The sequence below is a fragment of the Rhinichthys klamathensis genome, unplaced genomic scaffold (genome assembly GCF_029890125.1).
Source record: "Rhinichthys klamathensis goyatoka isolate OS25496 unplaced genomic scaffold, OSU_Roscu_1.1 h1tg000011l_1, whole genome shotgun sequence".
In the NCBI taxonomy this organism is placed as follows: domain Eukaryota; kingdom Metazoa; phylum Chordata; class Actinopteri; order Cypriniformes; family Leuciscidae; genus Rhinichthys; species Rhinichthys klamathensis.
The window spans coordinates 12,908,639-12,930,864 of record NW_026606564.1 but is presented as its reverse complement, the minus strand read 5'-3'; the positions used below and the strand labels follow the sequence as shown (position 1 = coordinate 12,930,864).

At 37.0% G+C, this 22,226-nt stretch overlaps 2 protein-coding genes across 3 annotated transcripts; both read right to left on the bottom strand.

The window, feature by feature from the left end:
- Positions 1 to 519: 519 nt before the first annotated feature.
- On the bottom strand, positions 520 to 3,664 carry LOC130101311 (E3 ubiquitin-protein ligase RNF8-like). The gene is made up of 5 exons (XM_056266986.1): positions 2,804 to 3,664; positions 2,475 to 2,665; positions 1,928 to 2,015; positions 1,610 to 1,800; positions 520 to 881 (listed from the first exon to the last, which is right to left on the bottom strand). Exons 1-5 carry the CDS (start codon positions 2,992 to 2,994, stop codon positions 703 to 705), a joined length of 840 nt encoding a protein of 279 aa, XP_056122961.1. The 5' UTR covers positions 2,995 to 3,664; the 3' UTR covers positions 520 to 702.
- Positions 3,665 to 7,139: 3,475 nt separating this feature from the next.
- LOC130101295 (uncharacterized) lies at positions 7,140 to 18,795 on the bottom strand. 2 transcript variants are annotated; one of them, XM_056266968.1, is made up of 4 exons: positions 18,208 to 18,795; positions 17,914 to 18,042; positions 8,285 to 8,478; positions 7,140 to 7,591 (listed from the first exon to the last, which is right to left on the bottom strand). In XM_056266968.1, exons 1-4 carry the CDS (start codon positions 18,424 to 18,426, stop codon positions 7,426 to 7,428), a joined length of 708 nt encoding a protein of 235 aa, XP_056122943.1. In that variant the 5' UTR covers positions 18,427 to 18,795; the 3' UTR covers positions 7,140 to 7,425. The 2 variants fall into 2 exon arrangements, with proteins under 2 accessions (XP_056122943.1, XP_056122949.1); XM_056266974.1 differs by lacking the exon at positions 18,208 to 18,795 and having other exon boundaries at positions 17,914 to 18,201.
- Positions 18,796 to 22,226: the final 3,431 nt, after the last annotated feature.

Here is a 22,226-nt window from a genome sequence, read left to right as displayed (position 1 = left end):
CTCTCTTTCCCTGTTTGCATCAGTTTAAATGACAAATAAAAGTATGAATTCCATTCATAAATAGGCCATATCTGTGTATGAGAACAAGCTTTACACTTCAAGCTACAACTAATTAAAACTTGTACCCTACTTCAAAGTTTGCAACTCTCTAGTTTCTTTTAAGATATTGTTAATAACACTGTTTTTTGCATTTATTGTTTGTCCATCCGGAACTATTATTTGTCATGTGCTCTATATTTTAAAATGTACTAGCTGTTGATAAATCACACTCAATTAATGTAACAAGCTAATGTCAGAGCAAATGTCCTGCAAAGTTTTGCTAGGCTAGTTAAACACACCTGAACCAGCTAAGCAAGTTCTTCAGAATATCTAGAAATGTTCAGGAAAGTGTGTTGGAACTGGTTGGAGCTGAACTCTGCAGAACATGATGCTCCAGTGTCAGGACTGGGTGTTAAATCTATAAATGAATGTGCTGGGTGTTTGCATGCAGATTTGTAGGGAAGTCAGTACAATGGAAAATGGAATCTGCAAAAACTTTATTCTGTTCTCACAACAACACATGCAAACAAAACTGCAATGTTTTTAAACTTTTGATTATGTCTTTATCACACACCCTGCTTGAACCTTACTAACTGAACAAATATTAGCCTACTGCAGGAAGTGGAGAAAAAAAATGAAAACTAGACAAACTAGACAAGTTTTTTAGACAAAACTTTTAGTGACTTCAAGCACATTGGATAGGCCTGCAACCTCTGTGATGACAATATCTTCAGATCTGCATTTAGGGCACTGCCTTGAGTTCTCCATCCATTGGTTAATGCAGACCTTGCACCCCACCACACTCCTGCAGCACGAGGTGAACACAGGTTCTACCAGAAAGACTCGGGAGAATAAATACTGTAACAATAAATACATTTATTGATAGCCCAGCAAGCAATAAAGTTCTTTGGCGTAGGCCCCGTCCATAGCTCGCAATCCGAGGGTCCGGACTCTGCATTTCCTGCCTGAAGACGAAGGCAGGGGCGCAGCCGACCCCCCGTGAGGTATAGGAAGGGGCCATCCTGGTGGTGGTGGGGAGGATGGAGGATGGAGGGGAAGGGACCATCCTGGTGGTGGTGGGGAGGATGGAGGTGCATGAAAGCGTCAGCATCTGCGAACTCAGACATGTGTAAGTACTGGTCTTTTATACCACAAGTCTTAGACACGATTGGATAGATGAGAAGGTAATAAGTGACGTAGCAATTGAGTCTTCCTGGCAGAACTTAACGCTAGAGCTTCCATTTCTTCAATGATAGCTTGATAAAAAAAAAAAAAGTCAACATTAACTGCAGCTGGTGCCAAATAATAACCATGATTATGTTTTGGAAAACAGTAAGTCAAATCACATCAATTATAGCTAAATCATGGCTAAAAATTATACAACCTTTGGCAGTTAGTTCAAAAACCTGGTCTATAGGGGCCACACACTTGCAACTGATATCAGTGAATAGATTGAACGTGATTTCAGCCGAGCAATAGCCATACTACTGTTTTAGCACCAGATTTGTTCAGATTTGTCCAGATTGGTTAGGACATTTCAAGATGCAGTTTTGTGTGTGTGTGTGTGTACCTCTGCAGATTAAACACATGAATGTTTCCTTTAAAATTGTTGCTAGGTTTGCCCTTTGTGCTGCTCCCTGTGTAATGGAAACAATCTCCTGAATCTGTCTGGATACATTTTCCAAACCATGCGAGGCCTCCAACAGCTCCTCGATTTGCGATTTAAGGTTCTGAAGGACAGATTTTTCAGCATCTCTGCGACTATTAAAAAAAGGTTAACATATAAATAATTTTCACTTCTTATCCCTCCTTACTTGTTTTTTATTTTTTTGTTAAAAAAAGGGTAATTTGTCATTTGCAGGAAATGTATTATATTGCACTGCAATACCTCAGACTCCTACTGTGCTGCCACTGTCTAAACGCAGCACTTTCCACCGCATGGACTTTTCTGGAGTTTGGCCTCCAATAAGATGATCCTAAAACAACAACAAAGGCAGATATCCAGTAAACAGTACAGAAAAATAAAACTTAAAAAAAAAAAACTATAAAAAAAAGAAAAAGTCTGAAACTGAATCTGAAAAAAAAATATCAAAGGCTAAAAACTTGGTCTTTATAAACATGGCATTTGCTACTGAAAATATCTGTCTGCATGAGTTTCTCAGAATTACAAATGAGCTGCTAAAGTTTTAAATCATGCTTTTTCATTTTCCCCTCAGTGTTTTTGTTACATGTTAGAAAGGATAACAAAGATGGGTTCTCATTGACTTGTACATTTTTGAGATACAGTTTATCAGTAAATTAAGTGTCAATTTTGCCCCTTTATTATTTCTTCAAGTTTCAGATTTTATCTTCAATTCATTTATTTGTTTTTTGAAAATAAGGAAAAATATTCTTTGTGCAAAACTCCATATTAACAAACACAGGATTTTATTTACCAGTTGTGCCCTCTGAGTCCAAGATTTCATTTCCTTGGGTGTTGGTAAGGACGTAAGATTCATCATTGCCCAGAGCCAACTTCACTTTCTCCAGAATGCTGGGCACATTTGCTTCAAATTCTGTAAACCGCACCACCACTACTCGACTAGAGACCATGCGTCCATCTTGTATTTCAGAGATGTGTATGGATCTATAAAATAAACATTTCTGTATTATACAAAAAATGCAACTTAAATCGAATTTGAGTAGGAATAATAACCTTAAAATGTTTATATTTTTATGACTTCACATATTGACATTATAAAGCAGTAAGATTTTAAGGGGTTACCTTTGAAATGATCTTGGAGTACTAGCTCTAGGTGGCTGTGTGAAGTTTGCCACAGGTGAACTTGAAGGCCTTTGAGAAAATGAGAAACTACGCTGACTCAAAGCTGTTACTTGTCCTTGAAGTTCACCGCCATGAACCTCATAATGCCCTCTGTCGGTTAGGTCCAAGCTGCAAAAATCTCCATTTTCCATAGGAAAAAGAGCGACATTTGCAGAGTCTGTTAAATACAGACTGTCTGTACCAACCTGAAACACAAAAAAGTGATAACTGAAATACACCTTTTATGTCTAGTCTTTATTTCCTAGACTGTTTTTCAAAATTGTTTATGTTGAATAACCACAATTCTAATAACTTAATAAATGGTAGCTTAACACGGTGATTTGTCACACATCACACCCTGATTTTCAATAAAATGCAAAAAATGACCACTGAAGTACAGACAATGTATCTATTAAACTATCTTTAATAAAATAAAATAAAATAACTAAAATAAATACAGAGACCCACACGTCATGCACAAAAAAAAAAAAAAAAAACTCAGCACTTTTCTTTACAACCACTTTTGATGATGCATGTGGAAATTTGGCCTTTGATTTAATATTTAATGTTTTTACATTTTTCTTCATGATTCATGGTCTTTAATGTTTTTCACTTTTGTTCAAGGTAATGAAGCAAAAAAAATTCGATAAAGGAAGAATATATTAAAAATATGGTGTTTGGGGTAAAAGGCCCCCCATCAGGGCGAAAGGCACAATAATGAACATGATAATAAACAGCCATTCGTCTTTTCCTTTTGTTGACATGTTAGATTAAAATAGATCCATTTGGAATTTGGGTTTTTAATTTTGAATTCACCATATTTAGAATGAAACCATCATATTTAAAAATACGATATGAATATTAACCATATATAATAAAATATATTTATTTGTTTCTACTGTGAATCTATATTAAATTACTATGGGATCTTTTTCAATGCTTTCAGAATCTTTACTTTTAAAATTATAATATTTTAATGACAGTTTATTTGTTTATTAAAGGTTATTACAACAAAAATTAATTATTTTATTTATCAAACTAAACCGAAAATAGTACAAACTTAGCTCAAGTGATTGTTTTGAACAAGTAGAAACTTAGACATTATTAAAAACATTATTCTATCTGAAGTATTTGTCAATACGTGTCTTTTGCCCCATGCCGTGTGTCTGTGGAAAATGTGTATATTGTACACCGTAAATACGTAGACTTTAGAGTCGAAATGTTTCGAGTTTAATCTCTAGCTTTTCGCAACGTAAATGAATAAAGTCGAAACATTTATTTATTTAAATAAATAAAACGACTTTGTTCTCGTAATTTTAGATTTATTTATTTATGTTTACGTTGCGGTTCAGGGCCAATTAGATAAATTATGCAACAATAATTGTGTGGGTTTGTTAGTAAGTATGGATGTCTGAGTGTGGTTGGTATGTGTGTTATAAAAAAAAATGTGGATGTGTGATTGTAATAGTTGAGAGAGAAAAAGTCAACTGCAAATAACCAGTGGAGTTTTGCTGGCATCTAATGGGGAAAATGTGTTACTGCGCCCAAACAAAATCTTATGGAAAGCTAATTTTTTGAGATATCAACCTCTAATTTGGTACACAACTTTAGTTTAGTTGTATGGGTTTGATTTTCTAGCCGTTTTAGCACACGAGTTCATCATGTTTCATAAAATATGCATTTTATATAAAATAATGTTCACTATATAACTTTTTTTTTTTGGTTGGGGGGGGGGGGGGGGGTTACTTTTTTACAATTATTTTTTTTACTTCAGCAACAATCTTCCAAGGGTCTTCTTTAAAATGAGACCAAACTTTTTTTTTTTTTTGAAGTTTTCATAATTTTTTTTTTACATTGACATTTTTTGACCACTATGGACCTACGTGTAATTTTTTTAATTGATGCAAAAGGGTTAACTGTTGACAGCATTAACGACTTAATGCCACTTCAATTAAACTAACTTAATTATCTAATTACACACACTTTTTGCCAAAATATTGAACAATTAAAACCAGTTAATCTGTACAGCAGTACAAATAATAATAATAACATTCACTTAGTAAGTGTGTAACACACACATTTACTCTTCTTCAGTTATTAATTGTGGTGTCATATGCAGTTATAACCTCCATCAGTGCATTGACACATGTGATTTGACAGCATCTGATACATTAATATACTATGGGTTCAGTTGATGCGTTTCAACTGTCCCTCTGATCACTCTACACATTTAAATAAAATTAATTTTGAGCAAATATTAAATAACAATTAAAGTTCAGTTTTAGTCATAAAATGTCTGCAAGCAATTCAATAATGAATGGAGGTGGTGACATGAAATTTTTACCTTTATTTGATATCATCAGATTAGAGAACCACGTCCTTTAAAATGTCTACAATCAAAGAGCATGTTACTGTTTCAAATGTCCCTCTGTTCTACCCAAAAGAATGTATATACCATCTTCACACTTTTTAGCCCCCCCCCCCCCCATAGGTTTCCTTTAACATATCAAATTAATCACTGGAGGTGCAACAATACACTTAGCAGATGGGCCAAATAGGTTATAGTTACAATTAGGAACTTAGACTTCTTACAATGTCAATTAGCTTTCTAATGGCATGTTTGAAATGGTCAGGCTGGAAATTAACAGCACTTTCAAATAACAAACAAATGTTTGGATAGTGCAAGGAAAATTCCCTCTGAGCTGCTTCCTGGTCTTCGAGATGTAAAAAAGGATTCCTGCCAAAGGATGACTCCCGTGTCAATGAAGAACCAACTTCTCTGTCATAACAGTTTGCGGCATCCACTGCATCAGGCAAAACATCAGGAGAGACTTTCTTCGGGCATCCACCATGGGCCAGATGATCAGGAACTCCATTCCCTACAAGGAAATTGAGATTTTAGGGCTTCAGGTCGAGCCTACATTTCCTATTATGAAGTAGCACAGCAGACAAAAATCCTGTTGACTTCTGTCCATATTCTTTCAATAATGTGATTCTGTTTTATAAATGAAAAGAAAAACAAGACAGCTAAGTTTGTTGATACAAACTATGAAAGTTTTATAGCAAAGACAGACAGTCATTAAGAGAGATAGACATCAAAAGTTTCTAGGGGGTTCAGTATGGTATGGAGCATGTCAGTTTCTACAGAGATGTAATCTGGTTAGTTAGTGCATAAGTTTGCAGAATTGTATAGTTTCAAAGACTTCAAAGATGCATAAAAATATTCATACACCTCTTGGGGTGTCCAATACTGTTCCTGGCAGGTCGCTTTCCTGTAAATTTCCCACTCACCCTCTAACAAACCTTCCTGGAAACTTTTGTGAAGGAGAACCAATCATTCATGTTTCTCATAATTTATGCATTATAATGATTTCCTGATTTCAAATTGTAAAAATGTAAGCGCCTTAATGGAGAACTCCGGCCAATTTTAACATTGAGCTAATTTTTTTGTACATTTGGAGTGCTGTCAGTACAGACAAAAACGACAAAAATCGATGTTGCCTACACCATGTTATCCTCTTTTTAAAATGTGCACCCTGTTGACTTAAATGGGGCAAGTTTTAAACCTGCTTTTAGCCTCTTAACATCCTTGATGTGTCATTACAAGTGCACAGCCATGTGAGTGGTGTTATTAAGAGTGAACACGGTCAATCTGACTGCAGTAGATGTGAAAGATATGAATAAAAGTTCCAATGTTACCAATGATCGCGCGTGCAATCGACTACTGTGGACTTAATCATTAAGTCCACTTAATCATTGACTACTTCCTTAAAACAGGAAGTAAATACAGGTATGCGAGCTGGCTGAATTAACATCAATTTTATTCATATCTTTCACATCTACTGCAGTCAGATTCACCGTGTTCACTCTGAATAAAATCACTCACTTGGCTGTGCACTTGTAATGACACATCAAGGATGTTAAGAGGCTAAAAGCAGGTTTAATACTTGCCCCATTTTAGTCAACAGGGTGCACATTTTAAAAAGAGGATAACACGGTGTAGGCAACACCGATTTTTGTCGTTGTTCTCTGTACTGACAGCACTCCAAATTTACACTCCAATGACATATAGCATTCTAATTCTGCTAAAATAACTTGAATAAAGTTTAGTTCATTTTGCCTAACCTACAGGGTCAGTAAAGTATCCTAATCATCATATCAGCTTCCAGTGATCCTGAAGTATCACTGTATTTGATAGTACCATGATGGTAGTTAAACAAACTCAGGGTTACGGGATTAGTTTTGAGTTGACAAAACCAAACAATCCAACCAGGCTTTGTTGGTGCCATTACGCTGTTCATCAACTTTCTCTTTCAAGACATGCTTTGATCCTGAGTTTAGGAGTGACATCAGTGCAAGTTACTATGGCAATGAACACTGCTAAAAGCCAAACCACTTTCATGATGCCTAAAACCCAGGGTTGGCAAACTAAAGTGAAACATATATGGCTAGCCAACTAAACCGGCTTCATGGTATAGGCTCCTGTATTGTAGTACACAACAATACTAAGTGCAGTTAACAAAATAAAACATTTTAATAGATTATGTTAAAAGGACACTGTAGTTTATGTTGCCCTACAATGTTTATGAATTAAGACTCACGTTTGTTGACGGTGTTTGGCAATATGGCTGCTTCTCTCTGTTGTTTCTAAGGTGTGCAAGTTTCTCTTGCATAAAAAGTGTTAAATAAAACTCCTTCCCATGATCCACCCTGACCTGGTCCCACATTCCATATTCGATCACTGCACTTCTGCAAGAAACAAGAAGTACATCTTTAGCTAAAAGCACTGAAGGTAAAAAATGCTGTTTAGCCAGTCAAGTTATTGTCTCTCAGCTCGACAGTATAATGTTTTTTTTTGCTTAACACAAATGTATTCATAGCAGTGTTCTAAAATGAGGGAAAGTCCTCACTATTAAAAAAAAAGGTAAATTCATGTTCCAGTTATACCCAATGTTGACATTTTCCAGGTTACATAAACATTACATAAACTATTAAGAACACCTCCAATACAATTTTATTTTTACATTAAAATGTATGCTATTACTGTTATATTAATCAAAACCATATATAAATCTCAAGAATTGATGCTCGAAAATTAAAGGTGGAATTTATCGAATGGATTATTTTCACATACACATTTTTTTCTTTGCCTCCTCTGAGAAAACACACACATGGTGAATTAGTTAATGCTTGTTGAAACAACCAATTCATTTTTGGACTCTTTCTCCTCAAGTTGAAGCCAAGTTCACTATTGCACCCAAAAACATGTAGCCACATGTAGTGGTTCATACTCATGGCGGTTAGTGTTATGATTAGGATTATTCACACATTTCTCATAGCTGTATGGAATTAATTTGGAACTACACAACTAAAGTACCCCCCCCCCCCCCCCCCCCCCCCCCCCCCAACACAAAAAAAACAAGATCAAAAATGTGAAGTTACCTGTAAATATTTTGATATATTGTCAGGTTGGTTTTCACTGGCATAGTGCAATGTGCGACAATCTTTCTGGAGTATCCATCCACAGCTGCCACGTGGGTCACCCCAAACATTACCATCTTCTCATTTTGGTCCATATGTAATTTGTGACCCATGTATTCTGCAGTGTATGGTATTGGATTAAAGTTCCTAGATCCCTGTATAAAAAAAAGTAAATGTTTAGATTATTTAGATTGTTTTAACATAATAGCAAAACACTGGGAAAAACAACACTACCTACTAAATAGTTATTTAATAATATATTTTTTTACTAATTATTAATTAATTTCTATTACAGAAATCTACATGACATCGCATTGTTACTGTAGCCTGGAGACCTCCAAGTGTGCAGAGTTTATAACTCCAGTGGGTAAAGACTTTCAAGTTAGGAATGTACTTTCTATTTAAGGAGCAGTCAGAGCCGGTCCGAGCCTTTTGGGGGCCCTAAGCAGAATTAGATTTGGGGGCCCCCTCCCACTACGCGAAGTCACCTGTGCTTGACGATTATTGACACAAATGTCACACAATAATGATACATTATAAATGAATACAGTGAGGTTATGTATTAATACAAAATAAATACTTAAAGTAACAACAGGTCGTTTTTTGCTCTCGGGCTCCCCCTACAGTTGGGAAACAGTATTGTCCTCTACTACTGTCGTAAACTGTCATCCTACATGCACGTGCATTTGTTGACAACCAGGATAGCCCTGAACACTGTAGGAGGAGGTCACATGCAGGTGTTCTCGCGTGTGTGAAATGTCTTCATCCCAGGTACAGTGGCATATATTTCAGCATGTCATATGAATATAATTTCATGTGTTTTATTTTTTTTATAACGACAAATGATCGCGTTTACAAGCCAGCGTCATTATAGTAGCCTAGTCTATTGGTTACCGTTTTACTGAATCTATATGATACTTCAATGCAATGTTTGAGTGGTTGATAATAACCATATATCGTCAATATTATAATATCAAGCTACCATAAATGAATCTGCAAATTTTACAAATCGATTTGCATTATAGCTTGAGGCAAGACAAATAAACAAATATCACAGACATGTTAGGTATCCTAAAATATGATTTTATTAATAATCTTCCTCCTTTCTTTGTACATGTTGAGTAGACTACACTTTTTAGGTCAAACATTTGCTATTGGCATTTCATCGATTGCAAAGTTCAAATCAGAACGAGAATACTATCGCGATAGCTAACCATCAAAAACTAGAATATCGTTTACTAGCAACCAGATTGATAATTCGCTACTACTCTAGCGAATTAGAGAGGTTAGAGAGAGGCATTCTTTTTTCGATGGGGGGTTTGATGCTCCCTGCACACGCAAGGTCTCTCGCTCGCTTTCTCTCTCTGCCGTCCGCGCGCGTTGGAGCACAGTCTCTGTCTCGCGTGCGCGCTCGCTCTAGATTCCGGGAGATTTGAACTAATTTGCGGTATAACTTGTCGATCACGAGTGGCTCAACAGGTAGAGATCTATAGATAAACTCATCTTTCAGGCATTTGACCGACCGGGTTGACAATTTAGCGTGAGAAACCGGGGGTGTGGCGTGTGAGCGTGTGAAACCAATCAAAAGCGGGTGTCTCACGGCCAATGCGTGAGAGTTGGCAGCTCTGCAATGTTGATCCTCGTTCTGCCTTTAACGCGATCACTTTCTCTTTTTCTCTTTTTGCTTTGCTCCGATAAAACCTTTGCTTTCTTGTTTTTCTGTGCTGCTTCGGCCATGACTATAACATTTGGCTCGCAAGTCCGATTTTAAGGAAGTGGGGGTGGTGGTGGAAGTGACGTATATGCCGTAAAGCAGTCGAATTTTGTAGTTCTCTTTGTTCGCCGGTTACTACCCGAAACCCGAAGTTTAAAAGTACGATTAAAAACGCTACAGACCCCGTCAGGCTATGGCAGACGTGTCATTCAACCTATTGTAAGTCGATGTACCATCACAAGAGACTTGGAAATATATTATGAAGGCTGAAAAGTTACCTGTTGTTACTTTAATAAAAAATAGATGCCTACCTAAATAAAAAAGTTTTAACTTTTACTGTACTCTTTTACTAACTCTTTGAAACTTCTTAAAACAAACTGTCTCAAAACATATAAAATAAATGATTTGCTAAAATAATGACAAAACTGAGAAATCAGAAACATAATAAGAGCAAGGGTTCAACAATGACAATTATTGTTGAAAACTGTAAAAATATTATTATTTCTCAACTGTCTCAATACAGTGTAACTGTCCTCAAAATCTTTTTTATTATTATTATTGTAACAGACTTTGTTGGATTGTACATGACAGAATCCAACAAAGTCTGTTACTATAATACCGGTAATGATGTACTGGCGCTCGTTGTATGTGTGTATGTGTGCAATCTATTTTTCCCCTCGGGGCTTGCCGTAGATAGGAATGGGTCGTGCGCACTTGATACTGGAGTGTCGCGGGTTTTTGGAGTTAGTGATCTGATGTGTGGTATAATAAAGTGGAGTCGAGAAGAGTTCAAACTGCTATGTTTATTATTTATTCAAACTGCTACCCTTACACCTAGAAGGTTAAGTTCCCCTGCGGCTATTTTCTCCAACTTAACCCTTAGTCACTGTTTAAAAAGGACGACGCTTAAGTGGTTTGGGGTCGTATTGACCCCAAACTTTTAAAGAGTGATTGCATAAGGAAATATAAATTTTTTATATGGAAAACTTTATATAATTTTTTTAATTCACTTCTCAACTATACAATAATGCTGTGTTTTTTGGGAAATTTTTAGGTTTTCTACATATTTACTGCACAATTACATAACTAGGCCATAAATTGGCACATGAAAAATGATTTTTTAAAGAAAAAATCACTTAAATGATGATGATAATTAAATCTAAATAGTTTTTGGACATTGCTCTATGTGTTAGGGATAAAATACTACCATCTGGTGGTTAGTCGAAAAACTGTTTTTCTTACAGTTAAGGAATTATTGTGCAATGACCACATCTGTCCAATAGAGGTCCATAGAGACTCATTCATTTTCCCTTCATTTGTCTTGATGCTTCAAATTCTCCTAACAACTTGATATATATGATAAAAATATTTTATGCAATTCACAAAATATATATGTCAAATTTAGAGTTTGTTGTTGTTGTCTGATATATTTTGAATTATTGTTTTTGCAAATTATTATACATACATTTGCATAAACATTACAAGTCAGCACTATGACATGATTGTAATCACACACTATTTATTTCAGAAAATTATTTATCAAGAATTATTTATTTTTTTAGAACAAGAGATTTTAGAACAAAATAAATTAAATAAACCAAGTAAATAAACCAATATAATACAAAACAACAGCACCAATAAACTGTAATGAACAGGATGCATACATTTGCATACATGTGTGTGTTTGTGTGTGTGTGGCTGTGTGTGTGTGTGAGATAGAAAGCTCGTTCCACTTTGTGTTTATGCTCTAGGACCAGACCTTGATTTAAATATATATTTTTTTAGATTTATGCCAGTTTTGTTTATTTTATTTGCCAATATCTGTAACAATGCTCTCGGTTGCAGTCACATACATGTGTGTGTTTGTGTGTGTGTGTGTATGAGATAGAAAGTTCTTTCCACTTTGTGTTTATGCTCTAGGACCAGTCCTTGATTTATATGTGATTTTTCTATTTATTTATGCCAGTTTTGATTATTTTATTTGCCAATTTCTGTAAAAAAAATGCTCTCTGTTGCAGTCACATAGATTTGTGTCTGTGTGTGTATGTGTGTGTGTGTGCGTGTGTATGAGATAGAAAGTTCGTTCCACTTTGTGTTTATGCTCTAGGACCAGACCTTGATTTAGATGTCTTTTTTTTTTATTTATTTATGCCAGTTTTGTTTATTTTATTTGCCAATTTCTGTAAAAATGCTCTCTGTTGCAGTCAGGACATGTGTGTGTTTGTGTGTGTGTGTCTGTGTGTGTGTATGAGATAAAAAGTTTGTTCTACTTTCTATTTATGCTCTAGGACCAGACCTTGGTTTATATGTAGAACATTTCAGATTTATAATGGATTTACTTTTATTTTTTTGACAAACAAAATAAAAAAAGTCATTTTTTTCATTTTCCCATTCATTTTCAATTGGGGTCATTTTGACCCCAAACCCCTTAAATGGTAAAAAAAAATTTACACACCTTTAGAACAACCGAATCGAACCCAGTTTTTTTGTGCATATTTAGATAGATTATGTAGGAAAAGTCACAGAGTTTTATGGCCCTGAGATGAAGGGAACATTTTTTAAAAATCAAGGAAAAGTCCAGTGGGGTCATAATGACCCCAAACAGTGACTATGGGTTAAACCGATACCGTGACAATGCGCAGTTGCGCACGAATTGTCTATGCACTCGCGAGGTGTCTAGATTATGCGCATGATTTAAACGCTGGCAGACACAGCAGGAGTTGTTGGCAGGTATATTGATCATGAAATCAGAATTTTCTTGTCTTGAATTATTCATTCATATTCATTCATTCATTTATGTCACTTGTTTAAGTCATCTAAAAAAAAATAAAAAAAAATTAAACTCGATTGGGGGGCCCCCTGGTGGCCAGGGGGCCGCTTAGTTTGCTTATGCCTCGGGCCGGCCCTGGGAGCAGTAGTCCCACACATTTAAAGCTGACCCTCTATATCTAGCTGGCTCGGCCAGGGGAGCGTTTCCCATACAATGATGCAACTCGCTTCTTAACTACCATAGTATAATTCATCATTGAAGAAATCAACTACTAGATAGTCACGATTGTTTCCCGAAATCATATTGGCGCAAATTGGTTTGAGATCAAATTAGTTCCCAGATGCCATGTTTGTAATTTATAGCAATAATTCTCATTTTCTCAGTTATTTTGATTCATTTCCAGATTCAATAGCTTGTTCTTACAAACTAGAGTACGTGCTAACTCTTCAAAAACTGCTTTTTCCTTGACAAACTAACCATAAACTAGTCCAAGACTAAAATGCATGTTTGAGCTGAAATTGCATTGATATATCTTCAAATGTCAGTGCCATTTTGTCTCAAGAGGCACACAGTAATGTTTTTTTGGGCAGGTTTATAAAAGCTACTTAAATGTCCTAATTGAACTACGGCCTAATCCTGGCTTAAACAAAGCCATGTCTGTGAATCCAGTCCTTAAGGCGAGACACTACAGGTGAATAGGGTAAAAATTTTAACTTAGAGATATCACCATAAAACTTTACCAGTTGATTACTCACATGAAGAGGAGAAAAAAATGTATTGCAAGTTTACTGTAATTTTATGTTTAAATATGCTAATCAGGCTATATCTCATTAAATATGCGCTAATTTGCATATATTTTGAAGTGACGAATCTGACCATTGAAAAAAACAAGGTTCAAAATTATTTTTGCATTTTGTTGATATATTCAATGAAAAGACATTTTCAGAGGGGATTATGAATATCTCCTTTTGTTACCCTGTAAATCAGAAAATACTGCCAATAGCCTTAAAAAATTGATTTCTGCCCTATTTTTAGGCATAAAATGTCATATAAATCAGGCCAAGAATGATATATCAACAAATCCCTCTGAACAAACATTCACAATATAGTTAGGAATACGACTGTAAAGTTTGGTGTATGTAGGTGCTACAGAAGTGAAAAATCGTCACGAGGAGTGCAAGAAAAAACTCGTTTTGAGAAAACGGCCTTTAAAGATTTTTATGGTAAAATTTTACTAATTTCTATTGAAAGCCATGAATTACAGACAAAATATGCTTTAGGTCCAAGTAAAATCCATGCATCACACTTTATAACATCCAAAACTCATTATTGCTTCATCCATCACTGATCATAACATCCAAAACAACACATCAACAGTCCATCACACAGGTGTGACAAAAAACGAAATATATAACACCCACAGCAACATCACGTGACGCTTCTGAAGATGACTGCATCAGCAGTCGAAACTGTCAAGGTATGACAACAAACTTTAAACCTGTCGTATAAGAAAGAATTTGTATTATAAATACAAATAGTAAGCTAAATTAACTTGTTTGGATTAACACATCAACATGAACTTCAACTGAAGACCATTACATCACAAACTTCAAACTGACAGAACACAACCTTTACACCTAGTTAATTTACAGTCTACATATCCATGCCAGCACCATATGTAGGGCCCTCCTCCATCTCCTGCTGGTGTCTTTTCACTTTTTTGGCTGTGCTTACACTTTTACGGCTCCGTTTTACACTAGCGGAATGGACACTATTGGCTTTTGAAATCCTAACCATGTCGTCATCCTTCATTGCATTGACAGTTACGACTGTGCTCTGAAGCCACAGTTTCTCCATCACAGCCAGCATGGCAGAGGCACCCTCATTAAATATAGAAATAGCCATACTGGCTGCAGCCTCAACTCTGCTTTTCCCCACAAAGACTGTTTTTGGACATCGGGCCCATATGACCGAGTTGAGGCATTCGTTGGCATTCTGAGTGCCTCCATGCTGCATGCGCTTGAGCAGGCTGTCACTGGACATCCGGTGATAGACAGGGATGAGCTTCTGACCCACCTCCCGTGATAAAAAGTTTCCTGTGTGAAGACTATGGCTCTCTGGCTTTTTTCCATTCTCCTCTGCTCTCCTGTACCAACACCAGGATGGATTACACCTAGTGTGTGTAGGACTTTTATCACTAGACATGGAGTGGAGGAGACCTGCCCATATTTCTGCCTTCATTTGATCCAGTGACCCTTGATTATTTAGAATAGCCCCCCTGTAATAATTCTGCAAGGCTTTACATTTCTTGGCAGTGAGCTTACCCTGACCTTTGCCCCCTAACTTACGCTCAGCACTCAGTTTCCTAAGTGCTGTGCCCATACGCTTGTGAGCATGATTTATGCACTCAAGCTTTACAATTTCATGTCCAGGGTATGGGTTGAGCGCAACCACCTCCCTGAATGCTGCACTGTCCCCATCTGACAGCATCTCTGTGTAGCGCAGCTGATGCTGAGACACAGACCTGGCCCACATCCTCTTGGCTGCCTCCTGCTCCATGGCCTTACTTGACCCTGAGAAATTTTTTGCACAGTCTACATGACTCTCCTTCCAGCTTTCAAATTCCTCCCGCGTAATCTTACCACCTCGCCTAGCACACTCTCTCAGGGTACAAGCATGGCAGTAGGAGGATAGGACCTCAAAGTCCACTACCAGCCCAGTGAGGATGTCGATGCACACACCAATGCCGTAGTGGGACGTGAAGCCTCTCTTCTGCCAGGTGCCATCAAAAGACACACTGATGTTTATCATGGCATCCTCATCCTCCCTTACTATCTCAGCCACATCAGGGTCAATATCTGCGTATGCCTGCCTGATCTGATCCCTGGTTCTCTGCAGTGACTCCAAGCCTCTCTCAATTTCAGCGACTGAAATTAAATTTATAGCTTATTACTAACTGTTCATCCATATTATAAAACACAAATAGATGGATGCCATAATCTTTAATGCCGAGAGAGAGAGAGAGAGAGAGAGAGAGGGAGAGGGAGGAAGAGAGATAAAGAGAAAGAGAAAGAGAAAGAGAGAAAAATATCTTCACTAAGATATTTACACCTTGGAAAAATAGCCAAAAGAATAAAACTTCCCGAAGTTAACTGGAAGCTCTCCTAGGAGAGAGGACAGCAGCTCCAGAGCTAAATATGTCTGCCTGAGGGACTCACAACCACTTTAGGATTCCAGAAAATTTACATATTTGTACAGATAGTAATTATATTTTACAAAACCTGAAACGTGTTGTCTAATGTAATTGTTTTGTATAGTATGTATGTGACACCTATATATTTAATATATGACGTGTAGCTATGAATTTCTGTAAACTGCTTTGAGAGAGAGAGAGAGAAAGAAAGAGAGAAAGAAAGAAAGAAATAAAGAAAAAAAAAAAAAGAGAGAGAGAGAGAGAGACAGATTTTTCTATACCTGTTACTGTCTTTTGGTGTGTCTGATACGTTTTAACATGAAGACCAGGAATCCCCAACACTTTGCTGATTTTTTTTAGAGCTGCATATCCCAAGCCTAACTCATGAGCTAAAAGCACCATTCGCACATTCACATCAAACGCCACATCGTTCCTGGATGCGTCTTGTAGACGCGTAGATGTATAGACACTTTGCCTGTATCTATCCTCTTTGCAGAGACAGCACTCTAGTACTAAACTACTACAGAACCCATGATTCTTTGGGTCGATGTTAACTTTCAGCCCTGTCCCTGTGCAATTAGGACAAATTAAACCACCGATCAGTTCATTCAAACGCGCTACATGAACTATCAGCCACTGCTGAGTGGCGCTTTGATTACCTCCGCTGCTGTCTGAACACTCCTGTTTTCCAAACGACAGTTTACGCATCGACGCACTATGTGATGGCATTTCAACATCTTCTGTCTTCATTGGTGATCCCTTGTGTCTTCTTGCTAATGACAACTGTTTTCGTTTTTTCTGAGAGACTTTTACACGCGTATCTTTCGACATTTTGAATACCGGCGCGGAAATGTCAGAGCGCGTCATATTACGATTCTGAACGAATCACGTTGTCAGAAATTGGCTTCAGCCAATGAGATTGCGCATTTCGAGTTAAATCACCCATTTTACTTTCATGATTGGTTGCTGATCGACAGGAAATGACCAAATTTGGATCCGACAGCATTGCAAAGGAAAGAGAGAGCTTTACAGCGGTGTTAGGGAGAAGAGCGATCGCGGAGCAGTGGGATGATTTAGAACGCCAACTTTTGACGAATTTAGAAGAAATCTACAGGCGCAAACAGACAAAGTGTAGTAAAATAAAGACCTTAATGTGTATTTCTGACTTTTTTTCACCACAAGTCTGAAAGAAGACATGTTATTGAAGACATATAGCCCAAAATCTCAAAATTGACCAGTGAAAAAAAAACGATGTTTTTGCCTGCCGTGTCTCGCCTTAAAAGAAATAACATTTGTATATTTTTGATCAAATAAAAGACATAGATTGTACTGAATGTTATCTTATTTGGCTCAAGATAAGGATTTGAGCCAATGTCATGCAAACAAGAAACTCTTAACCTAATTTGTTTCAGTATGAGCAACTATATTCTGGTTTTAAATTCAATTTCCTTGAAAAGAGACTATTTTCTGTATCTGTGCAAGACTTAAAGTACCACATGCGTACTCTGATGTGTGATACACTTAAAGTGTAAACTAGTGTGTTTATCATAATGTCAATAAATCAAACAAATGCCAGTTTACAACTTCCAGAAGCACAATTAACTGTTTTTGCAGCTAAATAATAACTGGAGACTGCTGACTCCAGTGAAAGATATTAAAAAGTGAATAATTTCCATGGGTCTCATCTTGGCATCCAGTTTGAATCAAGTCTCTTCTGAATTGGCTATGACGTCACGTGATCACAAAAAACTAGGGTCCTAGAAATGTGGTCCTGAAACTGCAGCCTGGTATTGCAGTAATACAGTAATTGAAGTGAACAACTTTTAACCTTTATAACACGAACATAGTTTAATTAAAGACAAACACTTCCAAAATTTAACAACATAATCCATAATTTCTTTACCAATACCTACATGATATCGAGCCATGTGATAGGGCTGATTGATTGTTCGCAGCATACATCCCACGCGGCCTTCGGATGCTTTGATACCTTTTGAAGCCAGGTATCCCTTTATCATTTTTCTGCCATATGTTGGCCCAGTCTGTTGTGGGGGGGGGAAAAAACTTCCAAACTGAGTAGCCTACACGAGATCATTTTAACCATAAAACAGAGTTTTGACACTTTTTATTTAAATATTATGTTTTATAATATACAAATACGCATAAAACTTTACATTTAATTGCTATGTAAGTGTGAACTGACCTACCTCGATAACTGCTTTTGCAACTTCCATCTCAAGCTGGGAATCTTGCAGACGCTCTCTCTGTATGCCATGTTCAGCACAAAATCGACGTATGCTCACCTTTGAAGCACCCTTTGACACTCCACATTCAAATTTTAAAAAATTTGATATGTACTCATCCGAGCATCCACTTATTATCATGCTTTCTATCGTGTTTTTATAGGGAAATAATGTAGACTCCATAAAGACTAGACAGTAAAAGTTAGATACAGACAGGCTGCAGAAGACCGCCAAACTGAAGAGCAGACTAATGAATATTCATATTCTTCTAATGCTTTTTCTAACTGTACGGTGCGTGTAGCGCGCCTCCCCCCGACAACGCCAAAAATTGCGTTTAGGACAAAAATATGATTCAACAACACAAACTCTGTTTTTAGGCTACTCTGTAAATTTATTTTCCTTTCAAGTGCTATAGCCTACAAATTAGCCTGCTTTTTGCCATGGCTTGTCATACTGGCCAGAATAAACAATATTTCGGTAGTTTTTGTGAAGACGAGCAGTTCCAGTTTAGGCTTAAAGGTTTCAGTTCTGTTTTAGGCTATTGTAGTTTGTTGCATGTACCTAAATCCATCCATCCATCCATCCATCCATCCGTCCATCCATACATACATACGTTAATGCGTCTCTATAGCATGCATTGTGTATTATCGTGTAATTTATAAGCGAAAATTAGTTTTTACGTGCATTTGATACGCAGTTCATTTGCGTGTAATGCACGCACCCCACACTAATACCCAAACGGTGCGGGATGCATTTCATTATGTTTAAACTTGATTTTTTAAATAGATAATTTCTTGAATTTTCTAAAAAACGACATTTAGGCTACTTGTATCTTTAAAGTTTTTAGGAGGAAAAAGCTCAGTATAATAGAATAAGCAAAAAAGACTTCACATATTAAAAGAAATATAACACAAAACACAAGGTTAGATGCCAAATGCACCCTCCGACTTTTTGCCCCTTTATTAAACATTTAAAATATTCACAAATTAATATGGGAAATAAAAATAGATTTTACTGGTTTTCTAAGGCCAATGTAGAACCTGGAAATAATATTTTTCCCGCAGTGCTGAATGAGAAGAGCCGTTTCTGGAACAGAGATATGATTTCTAGGCTAATGATAATAAAGGTGTCTGAAAAAATAACGAGCCATTTTAATTGTTCGTTAAAAGTAAACATTTCAAGCTTTATATGTAGGCTATATTTAGTTTCAGTTAATTTATGAGATGCGCTCCAGTTCACGGAGATCATGAAAGCGTGCCTAGCTGATTGTTTTATTGTATTTTTCAAAAGCACAACGTTTTCTTGTGAGTTTGGACAAATAAAAGTAGTTGCGAATGCTGTATTATTCTTTTCTGTATGACCAGAAAGAGTATTTTAAGTTGTTTCCACTGTTGATAGTAAAATGCAAGTGTTCGCGCCCGCGCCTCCGTGCCATGCGCGCTCCACACACACGCATATGCGCCAAAATCTTGTGTTTATTTGTGATAATCTTAGCCCTGTATTATTATTGTCTAACCTGTATTATATGACTGACATTTGACGAATTGCTTTGTTCCTTTTTTGGATAAAAGCGCCTTCTAAATATGTAAAACCTAAATGTAGGCTACTAATAATTATATTATATTATTTGCGTTTATAACTATATGAGTTCACTGAAGACAGTAATATGTTAATCATAAAATAATTTATGAATGTTTTATTTTTATATAACCTAACCTTGTGTTTGTGTTATATTTCTTTTTTATATGTGAAGTTTTTTTTTTTTGCTTATTATATGAGCTTTTTCTTCCTAAAAAAATGGACTTTAAAGATACAAGTAGCCTAAATGTCATTTTTTAGAAAATTCAAGAAATTATCCATTAAAAAAATTAAGTTTAAACATAATAAAATGCATCCCGCATAAACAGGAGGCCTGGTTGGCACAGACTGGGGGTTTACAAACCCGTGGGAACGGATTGCAAAAGCGTGGGCACGGTTTATGAATTTGTGGGTATGATTGCAAAAACTGAAGGCACGGTTTACAAATCTGAGAGCGCGGATTAGGAACTCATGGGTAGGCTACGGTTTATTAATCCGTGAGCACGATTTGTTGAACCGAGGGAACAGTTTGAGAATTCGTGAGTAGCCTACAGTTTATAAACTGAGCGAACGGATTGCAAAACCGTCGCCACGGATTGTTTTTTTTCCACCAGGTGACTTCCCGGGCTCCGTACTCACGCACCCCACCACACCACTAAACCTGCCCTAACCAACCCATGCGTATCCTATGCACGTAAAAACTAATTTTCGCGTATAAATTGCACGATAAAAACACGGCGTGTCTGTCTGTCTTTCTGACTGACTGCTCTCGCTATATGAAAAACCTGAATGCAAACATTTATGCACAAATATCTTAAATAACAGTTTTTTAAAAAGGTGGTCTGTTATATTTCACAAAGGAAGCGCGCCGTTTGTGCGGTCGTTCGCGTTATATGAGAAGGACATTCTGAATATTAGCCTACTGTAAAATTAGCTGTCTTAAAAATGCGGATTGATCATTGCAGTTATTCCAGACGCCTCCCGGTGCTCGTATTAGAATTGTGTAATCACAGATTATGAACAGATGTTTTACACAACAAGGATTGGGTTGTTGGGTTTTCATGTTTTATGGGAACTTAATGATTTTTATACTGTACAAACGATCCCCTAACTCCAATGTAACAGTTATGGGTAGGTCATCTACGGACATCTAATGTTACGGATATATTATGGTACAGTTCAGCCTATTATTGATTTTTATTGCCTCTTCCCTTTGATCCAAAGAGACGGAACTATTTGCACGGTATTTACCAATGGAAAATACATGCTAAAATAATCTCAGCTACTGTCTGTGGCTCATATTAATGGGGTCGCTTGCAAGTCGCATTACGTGACCAGCAACATATTTCTGCTTCAAATATTGTGCGTAGTTAACAGTGAGTGGTGGTTTCAGACATCGTTTTATTAAAGTGCATTTGTCAGTGCCGCACTTGTGCTGACTCTTATTCTGCCTGACAGAAAGAAAAGCTCGTAATGAAGGCGGAGCGTTTTGACCAATCAGATGAAAGGGGCGTTTCAGCGCCGCCCACGTGTGCGAATGAAATATCGAACCCATAAACCGATTTGTAAACCACAAATTAAAAATTAAAAATCGAGCCAAAATCTAATTTTTCGTTTTTTAAACTAAACAAAAAAACGAATAAACGAGCTGGATTTCATTTCTTGTTATTCCATTCCAAACAGGAAATGAAATGACCAAAAGATACACGGACCCTGGAAGTAACGTTAGCTGTGAAACAGGGTTGCCGAGTCGGCATAACAAAACCCTCCCACAATTGCTGATCAAACTAGCCACAAAACGGCCATCATTATCCCAACTGAATTCCTGAGGTGTTCCCCTTCTAAAATAATAATAATACAAAAATTGTACTAACTTTCCGAGGGGTAAAATTTGCGTTTTTGTATGGTAAAGCGCGTTCCACTTCCAGGGAGGGAAGGAGGAATATTCAAGCGGAAAACCGTATACCTGGCAACATTAATTAGAGCGCGCGCACGACAATTGACAATTGCACGACAATTCGCCTTTGGCTAAGCTCCGCCCCCCTTAGTTACTGTTGCTACGTCCGACAAACAAACTTCATCTGGGCTCTGGTATCGACATGGCTTATGCTGTGACGGCTCTTCCTGCTGAAATTTTATCAAACTTTTATAAAGCAGCAAATAAAGTGTCCGATAGAAGTAGGCAAAAGCGGCTGCAATATACGTTCGAAGGCTATATTCGCGACATACAGGTGAAACGCAAGGAACAACAAGGCATCCAAATAGAGGCAAAAGCATACCGGTCACAGTCAAAACATGAACCACCGCATATCCTATTAATGGAGACGGAGGCTGGGACTAACAATATCAAGGAGGAGCGACACTGTTCATGCAAAGCTGGAGGTCTCTATTCACTTCTATAATCG

What these genes read in the sequence shown, in the direction of transcription:
- LOC130101295 (XM_056266968.1), bottom strand. Translation starts at nt 18,426, where the DNA reads ATGGAGTCTACATTATTTCCCTATAAAAACACGATAGAAAGCATGATA. An exon ending in ATCACATGGCTCGATATCAT is followed by an intron (nt 8,479 to 17,913) that starts GTAGGTATTGGT and finishes TTTTTTATACAG; the next exon opens with GGATCTAGGAACTTTAATCC. An exon ending in ATATATCAAAATATTTACAG is followed by an intron (nt 7,592 to 8,284) that starts GTAACTTCACAT and finishes TGTTTCTTGCAG; the next exon opens with AAGTGCAGTGATCGAATATG.
- LOC130101311 (XM_056266986.1), bottom strand. Translation starts at nt 2,994, where the DNA reads ATGGAAAATGGAGATTTTTGCAGCTTGGACCTAACCGACAGAGGGCAT. An exon ending in CAGCACAGTAGGAGTCTGAG is followed by an intron (nt 1,801 to 1,927) that starts GTATTGCAGTGC and finishes TTTTTTTAATAG; the next exon opens with TCGCAGAGATGCTGAAAAAT. An exon ending in CATGTGTTTAATCTGCAGAG is followed by an intron (nt 882 to 1,609) that starts GTACACACACAC and finishes TATTCTCCCGAG; the next exon opens with TCTTTCTGGTAGAACCTGTG.